Source organism: Emydura macquarii, unplaced genomic scaffold (genome assembly GCF_026122565.2).
Source record: "Emydura macquarii macquarii isolate MOO-44397 ecotype Brisbane River unplaced genomic scaffold, CSIRO-AGI_Emac_v2 contig_450, whole genome shotgun sequence".
Classification (NCBI taxonomy): domain Eukaryota; kingdom Metazoa; phylum Chordata; order Testudines; family Chelidae; genus Emydura; species Emydura macquarii.
This window is the reverse complement of record NW_027130587.1, coordinates 4,754,886-4,778,320: the sequence shown is the minus strand read 5'-3', so window position 1 is coordinate 4,778,320 and position 23,435 is coordinate 4,754,886. Positions and strand designations below refer to the sequence as shown.

Here is a 23,435-nt window from a genome sequence, read left to right as displayed (position 1 = left end):
CTCAGGTGGTCCCTGGGGCCAGCTGCCCTTGCTGTGGGGCTGGCCCCAGGGCCACTCCAGCAGCAGCTGGTGCAGCTGGCCCCGAGGTCAGCCACAGCGGCTGCTGCAGCTGCGGAAGCCACGGAGGTCGCAGAAAGTCATGGAATCTGTGACCTCTATGACAGACTTGCAGTTTTAGCCATAAGTATTGCATGGATGGAATAATCTCATTCTGTCTAAACGTTACAAGGCCAGAGATGCAAAGCCCATTGACACCAATGGGCTTTGGATCAGGTTCCAACTGCATATACTTAATAATGGGCTGGATGATTCTGTCTGATCCATTTCCATCTTTGAGAAATGTCTTTCCCCTTAATCTAGGGAAACAAAAAGGCCTTCACCTCCCTCCATCTGGCTTTCTTTCCACAAATCTTTTCTTCCTTCTCCCTTTTGTGAATTTCAATTAACCCTAATTTGGAGCCATGCTGAATGGTATTTGTGGAATTAGAGTATTTCCCCGGTGACAGGATAATACCTTCTTACAAATCACAAAGGCAATAGCACATCAGCTTCGGGAGCAGATGTGGAGGTCTTCTGCCTGCATTTGCAGTCCCATTTTGCTTGTCAGTGAAGTGGGTTGTAAAGTTTTATTTATTTATTTATTTATTATTCTTGCTCCACCCCCAATCTGCAGAATTTTAATATTTAAATACATTTGTATGTGTAATACCAAAAATGGACAACAGACCAGTGAGACGTACAACAGAGGCCACCATGTTACAGCCCTGCCCTTCATTAGTTGAAGTAAATTGCTTGTAGGGCTATATGCATCCTCTCTGCCAACAAGCTAACCATTTCAGGAGACAGCACTGAGACTGAGGGAGAGCTGGGGCCTGATTTTCAAAGGTAATGAGTAACCTAAGCTCCTGTTGACTTCAGTTGGATTTGTGGGTGCCCAGCACTTCTGAAAATCAGGTCCCTGTAGAAGCCTGCCATTTGCATGTTACTTCTGCTGAAAGGTTTATAGAAGGGCAACAATATAAAAAAGGAATAGAGCCCTTCGTGCTGACCCATGAGACATCATCGTTTTTGCATGAGAACTGCTCTTCAGCAGCTTACCTGATTGGTTCAGTGAAAGGCACTGTATATGATTCTCCTCAAAGCTTCTGTGGCTCTGTGGGTGGTATAGTGAAAATCACTGTTCATTCATGGATTTCAGAATACTTTACAAAGATGGGCAAGGTACAGTATTCCAGTTTTATAGATGAGGGGAAATGAAGTGCAGTGAGGATAAGTGACTAGCCCATAGTCTCAGAGCAAGTCTGTGGCAGAGCCAGAATTGGAGTCCAGGACTTCTGACTCCTGGTCCTGTTCCTGACCTGCTGCATCATGCTATCTCCCTGGTATTAATTTCACACTGCATCAATGGACCTGGACAGCCCCATTGCCTCTTCTCCTGCTGACTTTCCAGTTCATCTCTATTCATGAACTCTAGGCTTTCCAGTTCCTGTAGTCTTACTTGATCTCATTTAAGTTACTCTGTTGCAGAGACCCTATGGACATTACAGGTTTTCCCATGTTATGAAACAATTGTAAACATCTTTGAAAACTAGGTTACTACCAAATCATGAGGAGAGTTTCAAGGAAGCATCGCAATGCAAAACGTATCCAAATTTGATGGGCAAACAAAACAACAACAACAAAGTCCTAAAACTCAAGGGAGGGAAATTGAAGCTTCTGGTTCAATTCTATTTTCCAAAAATTAACACCACTAATATGTAATATTTGATATTTTTAAGTATCTTAATAGTGGTAATTGTTAACTACTGTGTTACTACTACACAGCTCTTCCTTGTGCTCTTTAATCATGTATTGAAAATTTTCATATTTTTACCATGTTGAAATCAACCCATTTGAACATACATAACTTATGGCTATGAAAAAACAAAAGACACGTGTGCATCCAAAGCACACGCTTGCTATTCTACCCAGCCCATTACCGTGTGCATTTGATTCACTGGGGCAAACTATTATTTCTTTGAGGATGTAGCACACATTTCTCTAATAGAAATGGAAGAATCAGACCCCATGGTCTTGTAAAGCAGTATAGCATCACAGAAGAGATTTAAAGTCAGGTTGGTGGTTTATGCTAAGAGAAGTGAGAAGCTGGTCACAGCTGCACTAATGTACTTAGTAGAAAGTAAATACAGGGTGGACCTCCAATAGTAATGGGAAACAGTTAACAGCATTTCTTATTTCCCAGGTACTCTACAAAACTGCTTGGAGTGAGAGCATGGGAAGAGACTGTGCAGCTTACTGTGCTAAGAAGTATGTATGAAAACAGGAGGATTCAGTACAATCTGGATTTCAAAAGAACTACTGTCTGTGCTGGGAAGAGGAACAACTTTGATTTAACAAGAGGAACATTTGGGTTTGCAGTCATTTTTTAAACACAGGGTCGCATTAAAGTGAAGTTTTGTTCTGAAAAGTGACTGTATAAAAAGTACACCTTATTTCAGCAGATCTGTTCCCTGTGACTACTTAGTCATATCTACTGTCTTTAATACCAGAAGTAAAAGTTGACTGCTTTTGACTCTTGATAGCCTGTGAAGTCAAACACAGTTCAGACAGAGCGAGCTGAATTTTGTTTGTTCTTGTGCATCAACAGAATAGTTTATTAGGTTCCAATCATGACACCTTTGTCAACGATAGCTAACTGGGTTTTAGAGCTGTAACCTAAGCCTTAATTTGGTGAGGAGGACGTTTTACTTGTGATGATGCACAAGAATAAAACAATCCAGCTTGGCTTTCAGAGCTCAGGCTGAGTTTGCTGGAGTGACTGTTTTAATCATTGGAACTGAAAACCTTTAGGATGGCAAACATGGAGGCTCACTGTGCCACTTTTACACATACTTTATAAGCAGAACAACATGTTAAATTAGTTTTGAAATTAGCTGCAGAATGACAAATACTCAAGAGATTGATAAATTTGGAAACTACAGTTTTCAGTAGCTGTGGGCCCGATCCTGGAACACTTACGTGTACAAGTAATCCTCTCATATTAAGTAAGGATGTGATCAAGCTGGGTGAAGATTTTCAGCCAAAACTTTTTTCCTCTGAAAAATGTAGATGCAGATTAACTGAAACATTGAGAAATTGTGTCTAATTCAAATCCCGCAAAAATAAAAATGTGCCATTTTGAAACTGTTTCATAATTTATTTCCATTTTTGAAGTATTTTTAAAAAATTAAATGAAACAAAACATTTTGATCTGAAATAAATTTTTTTTCCGATTTTTTCGGAATGACCATCAAAACAAAAAAGCAGTTTTTTGCACAGCTCCAGATGTGAGTAAAGACTTCAGCGTCAGGTCCAATGATTTCTTTTCAGCTGCTCTGACTAACTCACAGGGATTTCCTTGTGTTGTAAAAGATGCTATAGTCTTGATTATGGTAGTTGGTGTTTGAAGGCCAGTCTAGATTCATACTGATTTCAGTGTGTATTGAGTCTTGCCAGGGATTTTGTGCTGATTCATTATTTAACTTGTTCTTTTCAGGTATGCTGATCATTTGCACAAGTTCCATGAGAATGGAGACAATGGCGACATGTGGCAGTGAAGGCTGGAATCGAGGATCTTCACCATCCCAAGGGGACTGTTAATTCCATCAGGCAGTATCATTTGGTCACACTTGTTCGCACATTTTCTGTCACTGCTGTGACCACTGTGCATAGACAGCTGCTTGATTTGAAACTTCTAAAAGATTACCTTTGTGCTTTGTAAGATAGAGAAGAATGATCCCGTCCCCGCTCCTACACTTTTAGGTTAGAAGCAGTAATAATGGAGTATTGTTTTGCAAAACATAGGTGTAAGGAAGCTAGTTCCATTTGGAATCCTAGGACTTCTGTGTATTCCCTTGGGTGATGGTGTCTGAGGCTTTAGAAATCTCCAGAGTTACTAGTTGGGGTGCAGGCAGAGGGGGGCAGTTCATTCTCTTTTCGTTTAGGTTTGCTTTACAAAACTGTAGGAGAAAGTTTTCAACAGAACAGTTCCCTAACGTCTTCATGTAGCTTTTGAGGGCTGTGGAACAGAGTGGGACCCTACTTCAATGTAACCATCACATCATAACCTCTTCAAAATACAACACATTAGCCTGGCTAGCCCTCCCATGAAATAGGAAAAACTGACCTCTAGAAGTTAGTGGTCTTTACAGTCATTTAAATGGTCTTGTATTTAAAAAAAAATTGTTCATTCTCCAGCAAATTCTTGAGTGATTAAAGACTACAGTTTTTACTAGACTTTGAAATGGCTTGTTGCAAGATCCTACAATAAATTTTCTTACCCTTTGTGAGATCAGCCAGCCAGAGACAGGAAGTTACTATTGCAATATTGCTGTCTTGCTGTATTTCTTATTGAATTAAGATCTTGTTCAGCTCTGTATTTAATCTAATGTGCATTTCTTGAGGCCTTTGAGAGTGCTGTCGAGTAAAAGCAGATAGGCTTTTTTATTGGCATTATTGAACTGGAGACTTAGGTTCACTTGAAATGGACTGGATGTCTAGGATTTAATTGGCGCGAGGAAAGTGTTGCTAATAAGCATGAAGCTCGTTGGAAGCACAGTAGGTGATCTTGGATAATAGAAATGTTTCTGCTGTGCGTTAGTTGCTTTGCTGCAAAGGCTGTATTAGCATAATGCAAGATGTCTGATGGACAAGCTTGCTCGCATTGCAGCCTGGCTAGAAAGTGTCTGACCCTTCGGGGCTGCTCTTCATCTTGAATGAGTTAATTGCTGATAGTGGATTATCTGGAGGGAATAGTACTGCGCTGCTCAAAAAGGCATTGATTTCATTGGGAAGAAGAAAATACAGGACAAGCTGATTTATATAGAGCTGATAAATTTCTACTAGTGTTCCACATTGTGGCAAAGTGCTGAGCACCATCAGCTTCCATTGACTGCAGTGGCTGTTGAAGGTGTGCAGTACTATGACAGCTCAGGCCCTTACTCCATAGTTAATTAGCATGGTTCATTCTTGCTCAATTAAAATCCCCATTCTAGGTCAGGAGAATGTTGTTGCTCCATGATTAATATTGCATAGCAGATACATCTCTATCCAAACACGTGTTTGTAAGCGTGGTTCTATAAATAGAATATGTAGTCCAGGATAAGACTTTCCATATGCCATGAGCAATGAAGGTGTATTTATAGTTGCCCAGCCTGTAGAAAACTGTAAAATATTAATTGTAATGAAGATAATACACAAGCACTAATTGGCACTTGTCTACACAGAGAGGTTTGAGAAGTCTGGGGATTTATCTAGAAGAGAGAAATCTGCACTGGATGTGATTACACTGGTACATAACCCTCATCTAGACCCATTGTTCCGATGGAAAATGGGATGTGCGCCAGTAAATTACGAGCGTAAATCCCATTTTACATTGCAGTGAATCCAATGGGGATTTACACCCTTTGCAGCTACCTTAAGAGAGTTACAACAGCATAAAAATAAGATAAAAAATAGACAGGACCTAACTACTGATGGTTTGTTAAAATGAATGGGATTCTCTAAAGTAAACATGCAGTTATTTCTTATGAAGTTGCAGGGCTATCTGAGCTGCAGCATTTTGTTTGCTGTCATCCTATTTCCTCTCTTTGAATAACTTAGCAATCTCTGAGAAGAAATATTAATCACTATCAAAACACAGCCCATTTTCCACAGATTTGTATCCAGCTCAGGTCTGTGCTGCTTCTTCAAAGCAATGGTCATCAGCATTTTTAAGAGGAAGGCAACCTTATCTGAAAGGACTCCAGATTTCTAGAGATTGTGCATGAATTGTGCTCAAGACCTGATTGCTTGTGGTGCAGAGCACCTTCCAACTCTCACTGATTTCAGGGACAGTTGTAGGGCTCAGCACTTGCAAGATAGGGTCCATAAAGCAGATGTGAGCTCTAAAGGATCAGACAAAGTTAGCATTGCTTTTCGCATCCAATAAAGTAATGATCTTTATATACAGAATAAATAGGTGTTTTGCTGTAGAGTGGCTAAAAGCGTGATTTTGGTAAGAATGAGATATTTGCTATGTTAGGGTAGTTTCTTTTAGGTTTCATAGGGAAATTCACACTTACTTTATTTAGAAGCTACATTGAATGTATCAGAATTGCAAAACATGCTTAGATATTGGCACATATAATCTTCCATAAATGATTTAAAATAAATATTATTGAGCTATGCAAGATGTTATTAAATAAACCTAGACATGCATCAAGACTGATTTGCCTAAGTGGTTCTGTTTTTTACAATCAGGAAGAGGACAGACAGTTCAATTGCCAGCTACAGGAGGACAAAGTTTGCAGCTAGTTTTAAAATCCAGGCCAACAGCTAAAGTAACTGTAGAGGTCTTGTGCAGCCAGAAGGAGCAGCACATCTGACCCTAGTCCTATAAGCCAGCCTTGATACCTGCTGTGTGAAGACCAGGGCCACCTGCAGTTGAGATGAAATATTCTTTGCTATGTATAGAAAGGAGGGAGAAAATACACTACTACAGAGAGGGTATGAGCTGTTGATGAATAACCTCAGTGCCCAGGGATGTAAGTAGTCTCTGCCCCTCACAAGATAAAAACAGATAATCAGACTGAATTCAAACCAGCAGTCTGTGTTGGTTTAATTCCCTGGCCATTGCTAACTGCGCTTCCTGTGAGGAATGGGGAAACTATTGTTTATTTTTTAAAACAAAACCTTCATACAGTTTTTTTTACAGCCAAAGGTTATTTTTTAATTTAAAAAAAAAACAAAACCTCAAACCAGTTCTATTTGCTTTGCTTAGTTTTGGTGACGATTTTTCCCCTCTTCTAATTTTCCTTTCATCCACGACCAAGCACAGATTTTGCACTTCAGCCATTTACATGCATGTCTCCTCAGTTATGTGTATCAAATGGACATGGGCAGCCTCTAGCTCTCTTGAGATGGCAGGAACACTCACATCTTGTGGGGCTGTAGACAGTGTTATCTGGTTGGTCCGCTGGTTTGAAAGATTGGGATTAAAAGGGAACAAGGAGTGAGAGAGACTGCCTCTGCACAGATCCATAGGTGAGCAGACTTTTTACAAATGAGCATCCCAAGCGCTAAAATGGCCTGTTTCAAATGGAGTTGGTTGCTCCCAGTTCTCTTATTGTGTCATGCAGCCTATTTTGGTCACTTCCCCATACAAACACATCCCATAGCTTCTTTGTGCCAAATGAGTTGTCATCAGCAGAGTTGAAAAGGGAAGTGTCTGATGGGATGACCATTAGATTACAGAGTTTAACTTGTGATCATCAGCTTTCAAAGCTGTTTTCTTCTCAGTGGTTGGTTGGTTTAGTGATGACACAGCATCTTAGAACTGCAAGATAATTCTCCCAAAACCCACAGGGTCTCAAAAGGAAATGGGAGGAAAATGTGTGCCTAAGAAAGTTGGAGGAAAGCTAAAGCCTGCAGGCCCCATGTCTGCTTCCTTCCCACCTCCTTTACATTTACCACCCTCCCCCCAGGCCTTTTTGGCCTTAAGTAACTGAATTAGGAGCTGTAAACCAGCTCTAGCACAGCAGCAGTTCACAGTTGTGCTGGGAGAAGTGTTGTTTTTCTTTTGATGTTCCACAGGCAGAAGCAATTCTCTTATGCTGGTGTCAACTCAGTAACTCCATATTCACACTGGTGTTAAGTGAACAGAATCCAGCCCAATCTGTTTATGCTTTCTTCCCCACTGATTTCTCTTAGCCTTCTACGGGGAGCTACTTGTCATCACTGAAGGGTACATTACATAAATCTCCAGGCCTCCATACAAAAAGCAACAAACAATTCTAATAAGCCAGGGAAAGGCATCCATTTGTCAACCATGGCGTGACTTTTCTGCCATCAGCCTTAAAGCACACCTGAGGTGTGCACCGTTACAATGACCATCCCCTCTCCATCTGCTCATCTTTCACACGCTCCAGTGATAGAGCAAGGCCAAATCCCCAAGGGCTGAAGGATGGAAGTGCATGCACATGTTTGTAGCACCTCTTTGGAAGTCTGTTTCTACAGAAGCCTCCCTATCCACAGGCTAACCAGCCACTTGCTCACTGTATTCCATGCATACAGTAGAAGTTGTAATTTCAGCAGCTAGCTCTAAGATGGTGTGTTGTAAAGAACCAAAAAAGCTCTTAATCCACTTTGTAATTTCCTGTAACTCTTACACTGCTTAAACACATAATGTCACTCCAAAGCCCAGCTGGCCTTTCAGGGCTCCTAGCCTTCCTTTAGGGCCATTTCAATAGAACTGAGTGAAGAGCTCCAGGCAGTTACCAGAGAGTGTGCTAGAAGCATAGCTTCTCCTTTCTGACAGGCATGTGGCAAAGGAATCTTGTAACACACTTGATTAAAATATATATATATATATATATATATATATATATATATCAGTTACTGAAAGCAGCACCAGCCCCTCTGATTTTGCTGCAGCTGAAGAACTTTGCTGTTCCTGAATGAGAGACAGAACTGCTGCTGCCTCAAGCTCTAGATTCAATAGCCAAAAATAATTATCAGGCGCAAAGATAGCCTAATTCAGGAGGACTCTGAGATCCAACCACAGACCCAAGCAAGGTTTCAGTGAGTGTCAGATGCTTCAGGGTTTCAAAGTTTCTCAATAGCAGGTGCCCGCTGGAGACATGCTGGGAACGCACTCCCTAAAATGACAGAGAATTATATTCTGCACGTGCTCTCACTGCTTGAGGCCCACTCTCCAATGGAAAAGATGATTGTTCAAACCAAACAGACCAGGGTTTACTTGTTTAGCAAGACAAATGTAGTTGCATAATAGGAAAGAGACCAAACTTGTCTCACCAAATTATATTTCAGTAGCAGGAATTGACAGGCAGAGGGAGGTTGCTTCTGCCTCTAGATATGCTCCCTTCATGTCTATCATCCCCTCAGGCCTCAGTTTAGCTTTGGTCTCCGCAAGAGGGCTGAGGAAAGCTCCAATGATTCCCCCGGCCAGTCTATGGAATTCTGAATGGATCTATCAGACCTCTTAGCATCTCCAAGGTTGTGACTGCATCAGCAAAATGGCAGGGTCATGATAACTGGGAACAACTAAAACTGTGACAAATTATTAATATTTATTATATGTATTATCATAGCACCTAGGTGCCTCCAGCTGTACAAACATAGAGCAAAGAGAAACTCCCTGCTCCAAAGACACATCCACAATCAAACCTAGGATGCAAGCGAACTTGCCTGCTGCTAACCAAAAGTCATTTCAGGCTCAGCCATGATTCTGCTGAGGCTTCTAAGCCTGGCCTGAGATCGGACCCAGGTGCAGGACAGTCTTTTCCTCTACACCGCACACAGAAACGTAAACACGTGAAGGACTAGGGAGGTTGCACGCAAATGCTGACTCCCCTCTTCCCTGTAAAGGACAGCAAAAAGAAAATTGGGAAATCCCAGCTCAAGATACCCATTCTGTTTATTTCATTGTATTACACATACCACCCTGATATCTGAGCACCAGCCATCAGAACAAAAGTATGTAATGTTGGAGGGGAAGATACATGGTTAGGATTTGATACCAGGTGGTAAACCCTAGCTTTTATCTAGCACTTTTCATCCATAGATCTCAAAGCGTTTTACAAAGGAGGTCAGGATCGTTATCTCCATGTAACCGATGGGGAAACTGAGCCGCAAAGGGACTAGGCCAGGAATAGAACCCTGGTCTCATGAGTTCCAGTTCAGTGCACTATCCACTGGGCAACACTGCCAAGGTAAAACAGTGGGCTTGCTTATCCCTGGTACAGACGTAGATAGCAAACTGAGAATGTGGGATACGTGCGACTCCATATCCTTCCTATCCAGTCCAGACTGGTCCATTAGCTGCTCTGTCATCACTGTTCTTCCCGTGAGTCAGATTTTCTGGGAACATTCAAGTGAACAGTTTCAGTTCTCATTTATAGTTAAACTGAAGAAAGTCAAATCCTATGCAGATTGCACTGGGCCGTCTGCTGCTCTTGAATGAAAGGGGCACAGCTTCAAAATGACATTACCCACATGCAGAAGTGTATGGAGACAAATGCATCACTCGCCAGCACAGACTTTTAAGAGCAGCTCAAGTACTGGGCTGTGTCTAATTCAGTCAACCATAACACAGGTCAGAGTCCTGACCTCATCTGCTTCTCAGCCTCAAGGAAAGTCAACATTGCCAGGCCACACCCACCCACCCTCTTCCATCCTCCCTGCCAGACATCCACTCTGCTTAGTTTTTGTCACTGGCTGTTCATTATCCTTAATCATTCACAGGCAAGAGCCAGAAGCAGAATGGCTTGAAGATCAACGCCCATCCTGCACCAGAAACTAGTGAGAAACCATTTCCCCCAATCACACATGCAAAGTGCTTCAACGGCAGATTGAGGGTTTCCACTTGTTAGCCCCACCTACAAAAGGAGCTTGGAGTATTTCACATGTAATTGGCGAAGCCTCACAACCCCCTTTGTGAACTATTAGTCCCATTTTACAGACTGGGAAACTGAGGCACAGAGACATAAATAACTATCCCAAGGTCACATTGTAAATCACCCTTGTGAAAAATACGTGCAGCGTACATGTGTCTCTGGGGCTCTGCTTCAAGAGTTCTTATTGTAGCCCATAAATATTACTTACCTACATCACTTCTGACCACAGACACTCATACCCTTACAATCCACTTCACTTCCCTTACAATCTCTCTTCCTCTCTCTAAAATCATGTCTTGTTACTAAACCAGTAATTTAAACATCAGCCACTCACTTAATGGTAAGCTACAAATGAAAAAAATTGGTTTTTTCCCATTGTTTGTGTTCAGATTGGGCAAGCACCCCATTTCCCCCCTTCATTTTCCAATTACTGTGGCGAACTGAAGGTTAAGCATAGAGGGATTTTATCTCATGCCACCCACAGATGAAGTTTCAGGTGTTTTTCTCCAGCTCACCTATTCCTATCCTCTTCCCATGGAAGACAGTTCTCTACAGCATCTTCTGGAACTTCACATGTCACCTTCAGACAAGCTAATCCATCAACTATGCTACATCCAGAAAACAAACTCCAATGTTTTGCCAATTGGTGCCAAGCGAATTTTGACAGAATGAAAGGATATAGCCCAACTGACTTTCAGTGGACTGTTTAGTTCATATGAAAGAGGAAATCACTGAAAGAGCCACAGATATCTCCTTAAACTACTACACCAGACCGTTCAATGACCTTATCATTGGGGAAGCTCCTAAGACCATCTTCAGGATTTGAGCTACTTGCCCTACTACAGAAGTGACGCTTCTTCCTCTCCCAGAGTAAGTTACCAACTACTGGAACTCAAGAATTCCTGGCTCCCAATCTTCTTTTCAGACCACTGGATGTTATCCCTAAGAAAATAGTTATTTTTGGCTTGCAGGCTTAACAATGGCTGCTTGAGACACAGCTTGTGTGTGGGCACACTTCTGAGGGTTAATTTTTGCTAATTTAATTTAGAAGAGCATTTTGTCTTTAAGTGCCTTGAAAGAGAAGACTTTCTGCAGCACTTTGCTCTCACTCTATTTTAAATTTGATTATGGCAAACAATAATGATCAGTATTGACATACATTCAGGAAAACAAAGGAAAACCACACTTTTTATATCCATTTAACCTGTCTCTTTCCTCCAGTCATAAGGATCCAGGCAAGCCAATTTCTTGTGTCTCATTTCTGGATCATAAAATTCAACGAGGGGGAGCCTGGGTGGCTCCAAGGATAAAAGGGCTGTTCAGATCTCTGTCACTAGGTGAGATCTGGCCTCAGGCAGAAGTGGCTAAAAATCATTGCTAGGAGATAGCCAGTTGTTCTGGGTGAAATGAGCCAGTGCTTTCAGTCCAATTCCTAATAGGCAGGTTTTCGTATCACAAGAGGCAGAACCCTTTTTCACCCCTAGAGGGGTCCTTTCAGATCAAAGCAGGATAGAGAAGTTAGAGTACTCCTTGCTGTATGTTTTCTGGGAATGAGTGGACCTTCTACCACCGCATCTGAAACCATAAGTTTCATTATTAAAATCCCACTTACAATCAAAACTGGTCTCTGACTAAAGAGAGAACCTCACTAAAAGAAATACAGAGCAATGGTCATTGTAATAGATGCAATGCAAAGTGCTACATGAACCATAGTCATTACAGCAGAGTGGGAGGGGAAACAAGTTTGTAGATGAAGCATTGTCCATTGCACCATGAGGTCAGAGAGCAGATCTAGGACGATGACATTATTCCAGAGAGAAAGTCAATGAGGAACTGGTGGATGCAGACTCTGGAGGGAGTTGCAGAATTAGTGCAAGGAGGAACAGTGTAAAAAGATATGGTAATGTTCATATTTATTAGCTGTGAGATACAAACAAACCATATCACAATAGGTAGGAACAGTGATTGCAGTGCTATTAAAACAAACAAACCACACAAACACCAAGCTGTCTCTACAAACCACCCTATGGGGTGCCTCTCACTGTTTGGTTCTCGATCTAAATAGGTTTCCATAGCCACTAGCAGGCAGACATAGAAGTGTTTTCCCACGTACTGTAAATGGGCTAGCGAGATCAATAGAATTCAAATGAATGAAACCAGCACACTGCATTTAATACAGGATGTCACAGTGACTTTTGTATTGACAGCATACCAGGAAAGGCACTTCAGAAACATAAATATAGGCATAACCACTGACAGGAAAAATGTACTCTTCCAGTTTATTCTAGGATCAGGGTGTGTTTAATAAACTATGAAACACATCAGATAAACAAAAACAAGAGTCCTGTAGCACTTTAAAGACCAACAAATTTCATTTCTGCAGGCATAAGCTTTCATCAGATGTAAGGAATAGAAATCAGAGAGGAGGTATATATACACATGTAAGGGTAAGGAACAACAATGGGGATGTTAGGTATGAGCAAAGTCCATTCAGTTAGAGTAGTTGAGGCCTATTCACAACCATTGATTAGGAGGCCCCAACTACTCTAACTGAATGGACTTTGCTCATACCTAACTTCCCCATTGTTGTTCCTTACCCTTAGATGTGTGTATATATATAACTCCTCTCTGATTTTTATTCCTTACATCTGACGAAGTGGGTTACAGCCCATGAAAGCTTATGACTGCAGAAATGAAATTTGTTAGTCTTTAAAGTGCTACAGGACTCTCGTTGTTTTTGCTGTATACAGACTAACACGGCTACCACTCTGGAACCAGATAAACAGGCTGCCCAGGGAATATGGGAGTTATTCAAGTCCCAGAGGAGCCCAAGACATGATTTTGGAATTTGTTGAGATTTACAACGGTGGGACTCAGTAGCAATGTCAAGCAGATGGGTCAATACTCATGATGAATTTGTGACTTTTCCCAAGGAAACCGCACCTGGTATTTCAAAGACGGCCCAGATTCTTTTTTCCCTTTTATTCATAGTTACAAATTGGCACAACTTTAAGGCTAGCACTAATTACTCTCAAGACAATAGCTAAATAGCCACAATCATAACTCATGCAGCGTTCCGCAGTCCTCCCAATTGTTAGTTGCGGCGAGATGAAGTGTATAACACAGTCTACCAAACTTGTCCTCTTTTTAGGTTTTTCTCAGATACAAATAATCAAGTAGTGCATTAGCACCGTTCATTGACCAGATAGGTGCTGTACAAACACCAAACAAAATGATGGTCCCTTGTATCTTTCACAGTCTAACTCTTTCAAGACTCTGATGTTTACAATGTAAAAACTGTGCAGTGGCTGTTTCCAAGATAAACTGTAGGCACAGGTAATCTTCTGTAAGCCAGCACCAATTGGCAACATGAACTTTGGCCCACCCTCTAACTGCAGAAGGAAACACTCCACCTCGTGCTGGGAAGAGGTCTCAAGATGGGCACCCAGAAATGGAGGCTTCCACTGTCACCGGACTCTTTGACAGTCTTGGCCCAGATGTGCACAGGTGATGAAGTTAACATTGCTGTGGGAACATTCAGGTGCCCTGCTTACTCTGCACACAGGACACTTTACAGTGCTCTAGCTCTTTCCAGTCAAGGATCACAAAGCAATTTAGAGACATGAATTAATTCACTCTGCTTTGGGAAACTTTTGAACATTTAAGACCTGCTCCTGTCCACCGTTCTGTGTGCCACATTCTTTGCATGTCCTAGGTTCTTTCGCCATGTCTAACGCCATACACTTTTGGCGATAGGTGTCTGCAAGATGCCTGATCATACTGTGGGCACTACCACACTATGTAATGATCACAATGGAATCCAGAGTAGCTGAATGCCAGTGTGGGGGCTGGCTATTTCCTCCTCAAGCATCTTGGAAAATTGGATTTTAAAGTGGAAAGGGGTCAGAGAAGAGCTACAAGCATGAGTTGATGCCTGGAAAACCTGCCTTACAGTGAGAGAGTGCAGAAGCCCAACCTATTTAGTTTATCCGAGAAGAAAGTTGAACAATCTATGGAGTACTTCAACGAGAAGATTTCTGATCTAGCAGATAAAAAGGTATAACAAAATCCCACTGGCTGGAAGCTGAAGCTAGACAAATCCAGAGTAGAAATAAGGCACAATTTTTTTAAAACTTTCAAGGTAATTAATCACTGCAACAACTTATCTAAGGATGTGACGGGTTCTCCATCACTCAGTCTTTAAATCAAGACTGGATGTCTTTCTAAAAGACACACTGTAGCTCAACCAGGAATTATGGGTTTGATGCAAGAATTATCAGGTGAAATTGTATGGCCTGTGTTACACAGAATGTCAGAGCACCTGATGATAATGGCCTCAAGATCTATGAACTATCATCTTTTTCATTTCTTTTTAAATGGACGGAGCAGTTAACTCTGGGAATCAATGCTTTCTAATTCATTTTCAAGTGACAGCACTGTTTGAATGTAAGAAACACAAATTACCAACAATATTTCCATTGCCCCAGTCCCAGTCACCAGCCCCATACTTTCCTATATCCAAGTTCCTTCCTTATTCTGTCCTCCTCAAGACCAAATACCATGCTGCTGTAGTTTAAGCACAACTCCCAAAACCTGTTTCTAACATGGTTGCTTTAATTCTAGAGAATTAGAAGGATATTTTAGCTAAAACTCATTGATGTGAGATAGCGATAATTGCCCTGGTTCCTCGCCTCCTCTTCTCCCCCCCCCCCCCAAAAAAAAAAAAAAAAAAAAAAAAAAAAGCTAGAGAGATATTGGAACTGCTGAGCAACTTTGTATAATTATATGCTATGCGGGTTCCCAGCAATTTGAGAAACCATGTGTTTCCAGTTAGTGACTACTTGATAGCTAGTATATATGTTTCTAGATGACACTGTATCAGAGAGGATTCTATAGAGAGAGGATGGTTTTGTGGTTAAAGCACTGGGTTGGGACTCAGGAGATCTACATTTAATTCCAGGCTCCATCACAGACTGTGTGTGTCTGTCTCTTTGGACAGGTCACAATCTTTTTGTGCCTCCAGCCCCCACCTGTAAAATGAGACTATTAATGCTTCCTTTATCTATTTACACTGTAAGCAGAGACTGTCTTACTAGGTGTATGTACAGAGATTGTAATTTTCCCCTCCAAGCCCTCCCTGCTACATCCTTTCTCAATCACTGGGCACCATCACCATCCTGCCTGTCACTCAGGCCCATAAACTGGGTGTCATCTTTGAATCAGACCTCTCTCTAGGTCCTCACATCCAGGCTGTGTGTAAATCTTGCAGATTATTTCTGAAGAACTTCTCTAAGATACGGCCTTTCCTATCCTTCCACGCCCCTAACACTCAGGTCCAAGCTCTCATCATCCTGCGTTTAATTACTGCAATATCCTGCTCTTTGGCCTTGACTCTCATAATCTTGCCCTGCTCATCTCCATTCAGAATGCTGCTACAAAGATCATTTTCCTGGCCTATAGGTTTGACAATGTCACCCCTCTCTTTGTATCTTTCTACTGGTTCTCCCTTCTCTATGGCATCAAGCAGAAGCTGCTTGTCTTCACTTTCAAGGCCCAGCCTGATCCATCCCACTCTACATATCCTCACTCCTTCACTAGTGAGATGTTGAGGTTTGCATCTGATTGGCGCCTAGTGCCAGCCTCCATCACCCACTTGTTACATTTTCTAAGAAGCACCTTTGCTCTTTCTCCTCAGGCTTGGGAGGAGTTCCCTGTAAACATCTGCAAAACAAACCAATTCACCTCCTTCCAAGCCTTCCTCAAATCTTGACAACAGTTAGGCTGCTGGTGTGGTAAGACCACTGCCAATCATGCTAATCAATATCGTCTCATTGTTTCCTTGTACTCCCCAGTCTGACTGTAGCCATCTATTGTCAGATTTTGATTGCAAATTCTTTGGGGCAGGAACTGTCTTTTTGTTCTGGGTTTGTATAGTACCTAGCACAATGGATCCTGGTCCATGAGTGGGGCTGGTAGGAGCTACCACAATACAAATATTAAATAATACTGTACAGTGCCTGGCACAATGGGGCTCTGATTTCAACTAAGACCTCTAAGCTCTGCCACTATAGAAATCAGGTGGATCCTTGTGTTCTTCCATTGACATTTCTTGCCATTTGTGATGCCGTATGATTGAGATATGACCATGTATATCAGTGATGATGTCACTATTGGACAATTTCAGTGGAAAAGTTATGATTTGCTGAGTATAATTATCCTGTTTGTATGCATGTATCATTGTTGTAGCCAAAGTTATGCATATTGACTATGTATCAATATTTCAAATGTTTGCTCCTGGGGTAACACCCACAAGGTGGTTTACATCCAGTCTAGCATAGTGTCAGCAGATGTCCTGATTTTATAGGGATGGTCCCAGTATTTGGGGCTTTGTCTTATATAGGTGCCTATTACCCCCACCCCATCCCGATTTTTGACACTTGCTATCTGGTCACCTTAGTCTAGCCAGAACATTGTGAACAGACCACTCAAGTTGATGACCCATTAAAGAACATTTAATTTTTTCAATGGGCCATAGAAGAAGCTTGTCTCCACCCAATGAGCCTTCCTGGGGGCAGAATATGGGTAATGGCTACTCCTGTGAATCATCAAAGCATGCAAGGGCATGTGACCCTGGATCCCTACTTGTGTCTGTAATTTTCCACAAACTAAGGCTGAGAGAATTCCCTCCACATGCAAGAAGGTATAGAAGACACTGAAAGCATCTCAATTTTGCCTCTTTCCTGCTGTAATCTCTGGACTATGGACTTACACTAAAAGGAGCATATTGACTATGGACTGAGGACTTTCCAATCTTTTGAAAGTTACCAGAGACTTTACAAGCCAGCAGTCTGTAACATCAGACCATTTTAACGTTCTCCTGCTTTTTTTCTCTTGTAAATAAACCTTTAAATATTAGATACTAAAGGATTGGCAACAACGTGATCACTGGGTAAAATCTGAATTATATATTGACCTGAGTATGTGGCTGATCTTTTGCGATCAGAAGAACTCTTTGTTGATTTAATTGGTTTTCAATAACCACTCATCCTAAAGTCCAATGTCTGGGAGATGAAGCAAAGGCTGCAATGCTTAAGGAGACTGCATTTTTGACGACTTGTTACCCAGTGTGGTTAGACAAAAGTTTACTTTTGTTATTGGCTTGGTGTAATCTAAGGATAGAATAACCACCAGCCTGGAATGAGTCTATCCTGTTTCTCAGCAGTTTGTTTTGAATTTGGCATTCTCAGCTGTCACCCACTAAGACCTGCTGACACCAATAAAGAAGGAACATTAAGCAGAACTTACTGAGTCTTCATAAAACCTTTGCTAGAGCTGGATATGAGCAACCAGTCTCCTGCCTCTGCTAGAACCTGCATGGACTGCGTAGGTGTACTGCACCGGCTTAGATAAAGAGACAATTACAAAAGTAAACCACAGTGAATTCAGTCAAAGCAAAGGGAAGTATTAAGTGGGGCCCTGCAGGGCCACGGTTTAGACCTTTGCCATTGCTAATCTACATGAATGAATCTACCGAGAGAGATCAATAGTAAAGTAGTTACAGCTGCTGATGACAAAAAACAAAACCTACAAGCGATGAACAAAGACATGAATAAATGCAATTTAGGGGCCCTGCATGTAAACCTTGGCAAGTGATCCAGAAGGAGAACAAATGTAACTGCGCTAGGGGGGTCCAGTTGCAGGACTGAACATGGAGAAGGAAGGCTGTGCCAGTCACCGAGTGTGAAGACAGTCTCAGCACAGGGCTTTTATTCTGTTGGAACAATGCACTTCTATTCTAGTGCTTCCTCTTCACTTGGCTGTGGGCCAGTCTGTTACCATGGAAACAATACACCCAGAAGCTAGGCCACATGAAGCTTGAATGCTGGCTCTAGATGTGCCCTTTGCTTAGCCTGGCCTTTCCTCTATGGTTCCCTCACCTGTCCACTCTTGTTTGACGTGTGCCTCAGGGGCTGGATCCTGAGACAAACTGATTCCCCCCCACCCTCCGGGGGAGGTCCATCGGATTGCAGGCAGACAGCAGGACCTTAGCACAGAGGAGGCAGTGTTAAACTGGCTCTTTCATCCATAGCCCTAGCTCAGAGAGATTGTGTTTAATAGCCAGGTACAGGAGTAAGAAAATTCACTCTCCCGTAGAAGCTCTGATCCAAATCCCATCATCTGGCGTGCCCTGCCTCACACATGGAAGACTGCCCCCCACTTATCATAGCAGCATGGCCAAGGGGACGTTGGGCATCAGGAAGTCCCAAGCTCTAATGCGTGTAAGTCACTGCACCTATCTGGGTCAGTAAAATGAGGCCATTTACCTACCTACCTACCTCAGACAGCGTTGAGAGAGTCATTCAATCAATGTGCGGACAGCACTATGTACGGTCAGTGCTTCTGAATGAATTCAAAAGCACTCAATCTGACTGACTCCAGGCATGTTCTGCAGGAGTAACAGGGTTTAAGTATTTTGGGAACAGGAATTTTAGCATCCTCCCTGCTGCACCTGGAGGAGTGTAGGGTTAGAATAGAAAGCCCTGGGAAAGGAAGAGGATCATTAGTTACTGAATAGGAAACAGTGGCCATACAAGTGTTCTGCTCTACCATGTTAGTGCTTGCCATGCTTATGCTACTAAGAATGCATGTGTATTAAAATTTCAACCACAAGTTATTGTGCATGATGAAGGGATTGCTGGGTGAAAGTTTCTGCCCTGTGTTATGCAGGAGGTCAGACTGGAGGATGGTCTAGAATTGTCCTTTCTGGCCTTAAAATTTATGTATCTACATAAAGGGATAGGCCTGTTGCAGAATTTTTCAATTCTGGAGTCTCTCTCTTTAGAAGAGGTTTTATTCAACACAAAATATTACATAATGGCTGCTGGAGTGTGATTTCCTACTATCCCTTATCTGAGGTTTCTGGAACAAACAGCAGTTTTCATTATTAAAGCTTTGGACAATGAATGGGGAGGAAAATCACTTGCAGATTTTTGTAAATTCTAAGCAATTTTCTTAATAACTATCTAGGGAAAATTGTAACTACTCCAGGCTGAATTCGAGTGGAATAAAAATAAATGGTATTTGTCCTAATACAGTTTTGGTTTTGATTTTTAATTATAAAATTATTCTATTATTCTCCTCATTAGGGGGAGTGTGTTAAATGAAAGCAGATTGCTTAAGAACAGCAATGTTTAAATCAACAATGGATTTTTTTTTTTTTTTTTTTAAAGATCTGCTGTAGGGCAAACAGATATTATTTTGGGGACGTTCTCTGGCCTGCGTTATAAAGGAGGTCAGTCTAGAATAGATTATCACTTCTGGTTTTATAATCTGAGACTTATTCTTGTAATATAGATTTGGTGCTATATTCATTGCACTCCTAACTGATCTGAGCTGAACAGGGTTTAAGTATTTTGGGAACAGGAATTTTAGCATCCTCCCTGCTGTACCTGGAGGAGTGTAGGGTTAGAATAGAAAGCCCTGGGAAAGGAAGAGGTTCATTAGTTACTGAATAGGAAACAGATTATGGATTGACGATTCATGTACCCAGCTGCTGCAGGAGGAGGACACCAGGAAACAGAGCAGCATTTGACATCAAATGCTACACACTGTTGTCCCCGGCCTCTGTTAGCGCTGAGGCCTGCTGAAGTAGACATGGTCAGATAACCCCGAACAACGTGCAGTCCACTGTATGATACTAGCTTTGTGCTAGCTAATTATGTTGCCCTCTAGTGGCAGGTCCCACACAGTGGCTAAAGACCTACTACTTCAGGAACAGAGGTGGTCACAAACATCATGAAAGCATTCCCCTCTTCCAGAAATCTTAGCCCAGACACTACAGCTTGGTTTTCAGGAAGCTACTCTGTCCTGAGAATTGAGACATTGCCAACTCATTATTTTTAATTGCAAGTCTCATGATATTTAATGTTTTACTTAAAGTCCTAGCACCTGGAGGCATGTGTTTACATGAGACTCTCAACTCTTCTTTTTTAATGAATACATTTCTAGCCCTCATATTTGTAGAGAAAAATGTCACTCAAATGTACTTTAAAGGGACAAGAACCAGAAAACAAATTAAGAAGCCATGTTAATAAGTCACAACTTTAAAATTAATGTCATGATTTTTCCAACAAAAAACAGTTTTGACCAAAAAAAAGGGGGGGGCAACTAGCTTTAAATGATAGGACAGGATTCCCCATGCACTGTGGTTGAGAGAGTGTCTGACAATTTTGGTTTATAGTGCAGCTAAACTGCTCATCATGAAAGCTGTTTTGCTTGATTCATGGAAGACTCCACAGTTTCTTACCTGGTATAATAGGATCCAGATTTGCAGGGTGGGGTCAATTTGAAAGAAACTCATTTGGGCAGCTGGCAGTATGGAATGCACCCTGGGTCTCTAATAAACTGAGCAAAGAAAGTCAACTCGGACTGAGATTTAAAGTCTGCTCTTCCCAATTAGCCAACCGCCAACTACCATGAAGGTGGGCTTCAGTCAGTCAGTGTATACAATAGCAAATACAGTTCTGGTTCAGGTCAATGAAAGTTGAGGTTAGCAAAGCCTGCAGCCCCAGTTCTGGACAGCTGCTGTGGGGAACTGCAGCAACTGTGTAAGAAGTCACTGCATGCTCTTAGCTTTAGCTACCTCAATGTGCAGCGCTGGCCAGCTTTTAGGCCCTGTATTAAACTTTGATGCTTTCTGTGAGCCTACACTATGCCCATCAGCAGGATTAGACACCTTGCAGGTCTCGCCCTGAGAGCCTCTCATTGCCATTGGCTATTTTGGGAGGTTATTCACAAAACACAGGGATTTGAAGGGGTGTGGGTGTGTGACCGGGGGGGAAGGTGGTGGGGAGGAAATCAGTTTGCACTCGTCAGAAAAGCAGATCCCCATGACACCCTGCAGTCACCTCCCCAGGCAACCCTACATAAAGACCCCAGCACTGTCATCTTGGGAGGTGCTGGCTGGTAATAGCAATTGTGTTTGACATCAGATGGCAAGAAGGAGCTGAAAGCTGCTGGAGCATATGGAACAATTTTTCTCAGTCTTATTTATGGTGTTTCCCTGGAGATGGGCCTCACAGGCTTTTCCAGCTGGGAGAGCAAGCAGAGAAATATTTACCTCCCTCCCCCCCAAAATCTGTTCTCATTAAGGCAGTTAAAAGCAAATGAGCCACAATGCGGAAACTCCTGCTCTTCTGTCCCAGTAAACACACTTCTGCTGTTTGGCGATAACACTTAGGGGACTAGAGTCATGGCAGATTGCGATGGCCAGATGAACGCAAGAGTCAGTTTTGTTCATTGCAAAAGGACCTTTACTGGCATGTAGGACTTGACACTGCAAAGGGCTCAGCACCCAATATCTTCAAGGATGCTCAGCATATTGCAGGAGCTGCCCACAGTCAGCTTGGTGCAGCTGAGCAAACGGTTTCCCAAAGTTTTATGACACTGTGTGAAGACTGTTTTGTGTTTCATTCTCCTGTGGTAGTTAGGGGGCAATGGTTGGGCAATACCCCCACCACAACCCACTGCTCCATCACTTCCAAACACATTCCCTCAAACACAAGGAGGGATAAATACCACCTTGCACAGCCTCCCAGATCCCCTTTGTATAATGGTAACACCTAGGAGCACTAATCATGACCTACAAAAGAGCGACAAGAGATGGCTACAGGCAGAGGGGGGGCGTTGAAGTAAAACAGGGAGAGAATATTGGTCAGCATGATAGGTAATGGTGTCTGCACACCAGCAGCCTTGCCATTGTTAGGTTTTGTGTAGGCATTTAAAGATAGATGATGAAGTAACTTTGCAGATGTTTGTGGGGAGCTCCTCCGAAGTGTGTGGGGCAGCATGGGAGATAGCATGAAGGTGTTTGCAAATTTAACAAGTGGGCAGTGGAGGCTGGCAAACTTTGACAGATGGATACTGAGTGAGAGATCAGATGTAGGGTGAGGATAAGAGAGGCCATATCTTAGAGATGTTATGAAGAAAGAATTGGCAAGATGTAGAGGCAGCCTGGATGCAAGGACCTTTGCACCCATAAAAGTGAGGAGGTTTTAACAGGGCACAGAGGAGGTTGGGAAGGACGAGAGGAAAGGTCATGCTATGCCAGCTTTGCCCAGGAACCCATAGTAGCTGAATGTTTCCGTTCCTAAGAGCCAACTGTGATTAAGTTCCAGAGTTAAAATCACATTGAGATGAAAGGGGGAGTTCGCACCTCTCTGAGCTATCATATCAAGCTGGCTGCAGATCCAAGAAAAGAGCACTGCAGCAGCTCACATGTAAAAGCAGGTTTGTGAGTTACCCCAAATTTACGTTGTCATATTTTATGTAAGTGCAAAGGCCCCCACAGAAGTGATGGGGCTATGCCAACCCTCAGTTCTATAAACACTGGTCCATGCAGGCACAGAACAAAGCAGACCATATGCAGGCCCTGTGCACCTCCCCTCCCCCAGCCTACCAAGGCATTGCAATCCTCCATGCTAACCACATACACGTTGCTGTTTTATGCCTAGGTCTCCTTCACTCAGAGGCTGCCAAAGGTGCCAAGCGCCATGTTGTTTTCTAGGATACAGCCACAACAAGAGCCCGGTCTCACTGTGTGCAATTTTACATCTAGAAACATGCTATGGTGCTGGGTACTAGAGTTTCTTCCACTAGGAGACCCTAAATAAGGATTCGTGCATACAAGCCCAATGGCACACACCACTGAAATGCAGCAGCTGTTTGACATTGCACATCACAACAGTTGAGGGCTGGGAGAGAAGGGTGCCACACCCAATGGGGGAAACAGTTTTTGGGGCATTTTAGATGGGCAGCTATAATTACCCTCAATGAAGTCAAACCACACGTTCTAACTTGCCATGCATGGCAACGTCTCCAGCAACACAGTCCCTCCACCTGACTGACATTTAAGGAAGAGCACCCCTTACAACACTAATCACACCCCCCTCTGGCACCATCCTAGATTTACTTGGAGTTCTCCTATCAGGTCTGCTCATGTAA

At 42.4% G+C, this 23,435-nt stretch overlaps 1 protein-coding gene and 1 long non-coding RNA gene across 5 annotated transcripts in view; one reads left to right on the top strand and one right to left on the bottom strand.

Moving 5' to 3' along the window:
• The window catches only part of CUX1 (cut like homeobox 1), a 372,701-nt gene extending 366,454 nt beyond the window's left edge, over nucleotides 1–6,247 (top strand). Inside the window, exons 22-23 of the mRNA XM_067537835.1 lie at nucleotides 2,243–2,307; nucleotides 3,536–6,247. Coding sequence (XP_067393936.1) covers nucleotides 2,243–2,307; nucleotides 3,536–3,596 — 126 coding nt within the window. The 3' untranslated portion in view covers nucleotides 3,597–6,247. The remainder of the gene's footprint in view (nucleotides 1–2,242; nucleotides 2,308–3,535) is intronic.
• Nucleotides 6,248–6,864: 617 nt separating this feature from the next.
• The window catches only part of LOC137146528 (uncharacterized), a 45,676-nt gene continuing 29,105 nt past the window's right edge, over nucleotides 6,865–23,435 (bottom strand). Inside the window, exon 3 of one of the 4 annotated variants that reach the window (XR_010917966.1) lies at nucleotides 6,865–6,994. This is a non-coding gene — a long non-coding RNA (uncharacterized lncRNA). Of the gene's footprint in view, nucleotides 6,995–8,556; nucleotides 8,676–9,661; nucleotides 9,898–11,782; nucleotides 12,009–23,435 lie in introns of those variants that run through there. The other 3 variants (XR_010917964.1, XR_010917968.1, XR_010917965.1) reach the window with 3 other exon arrangements.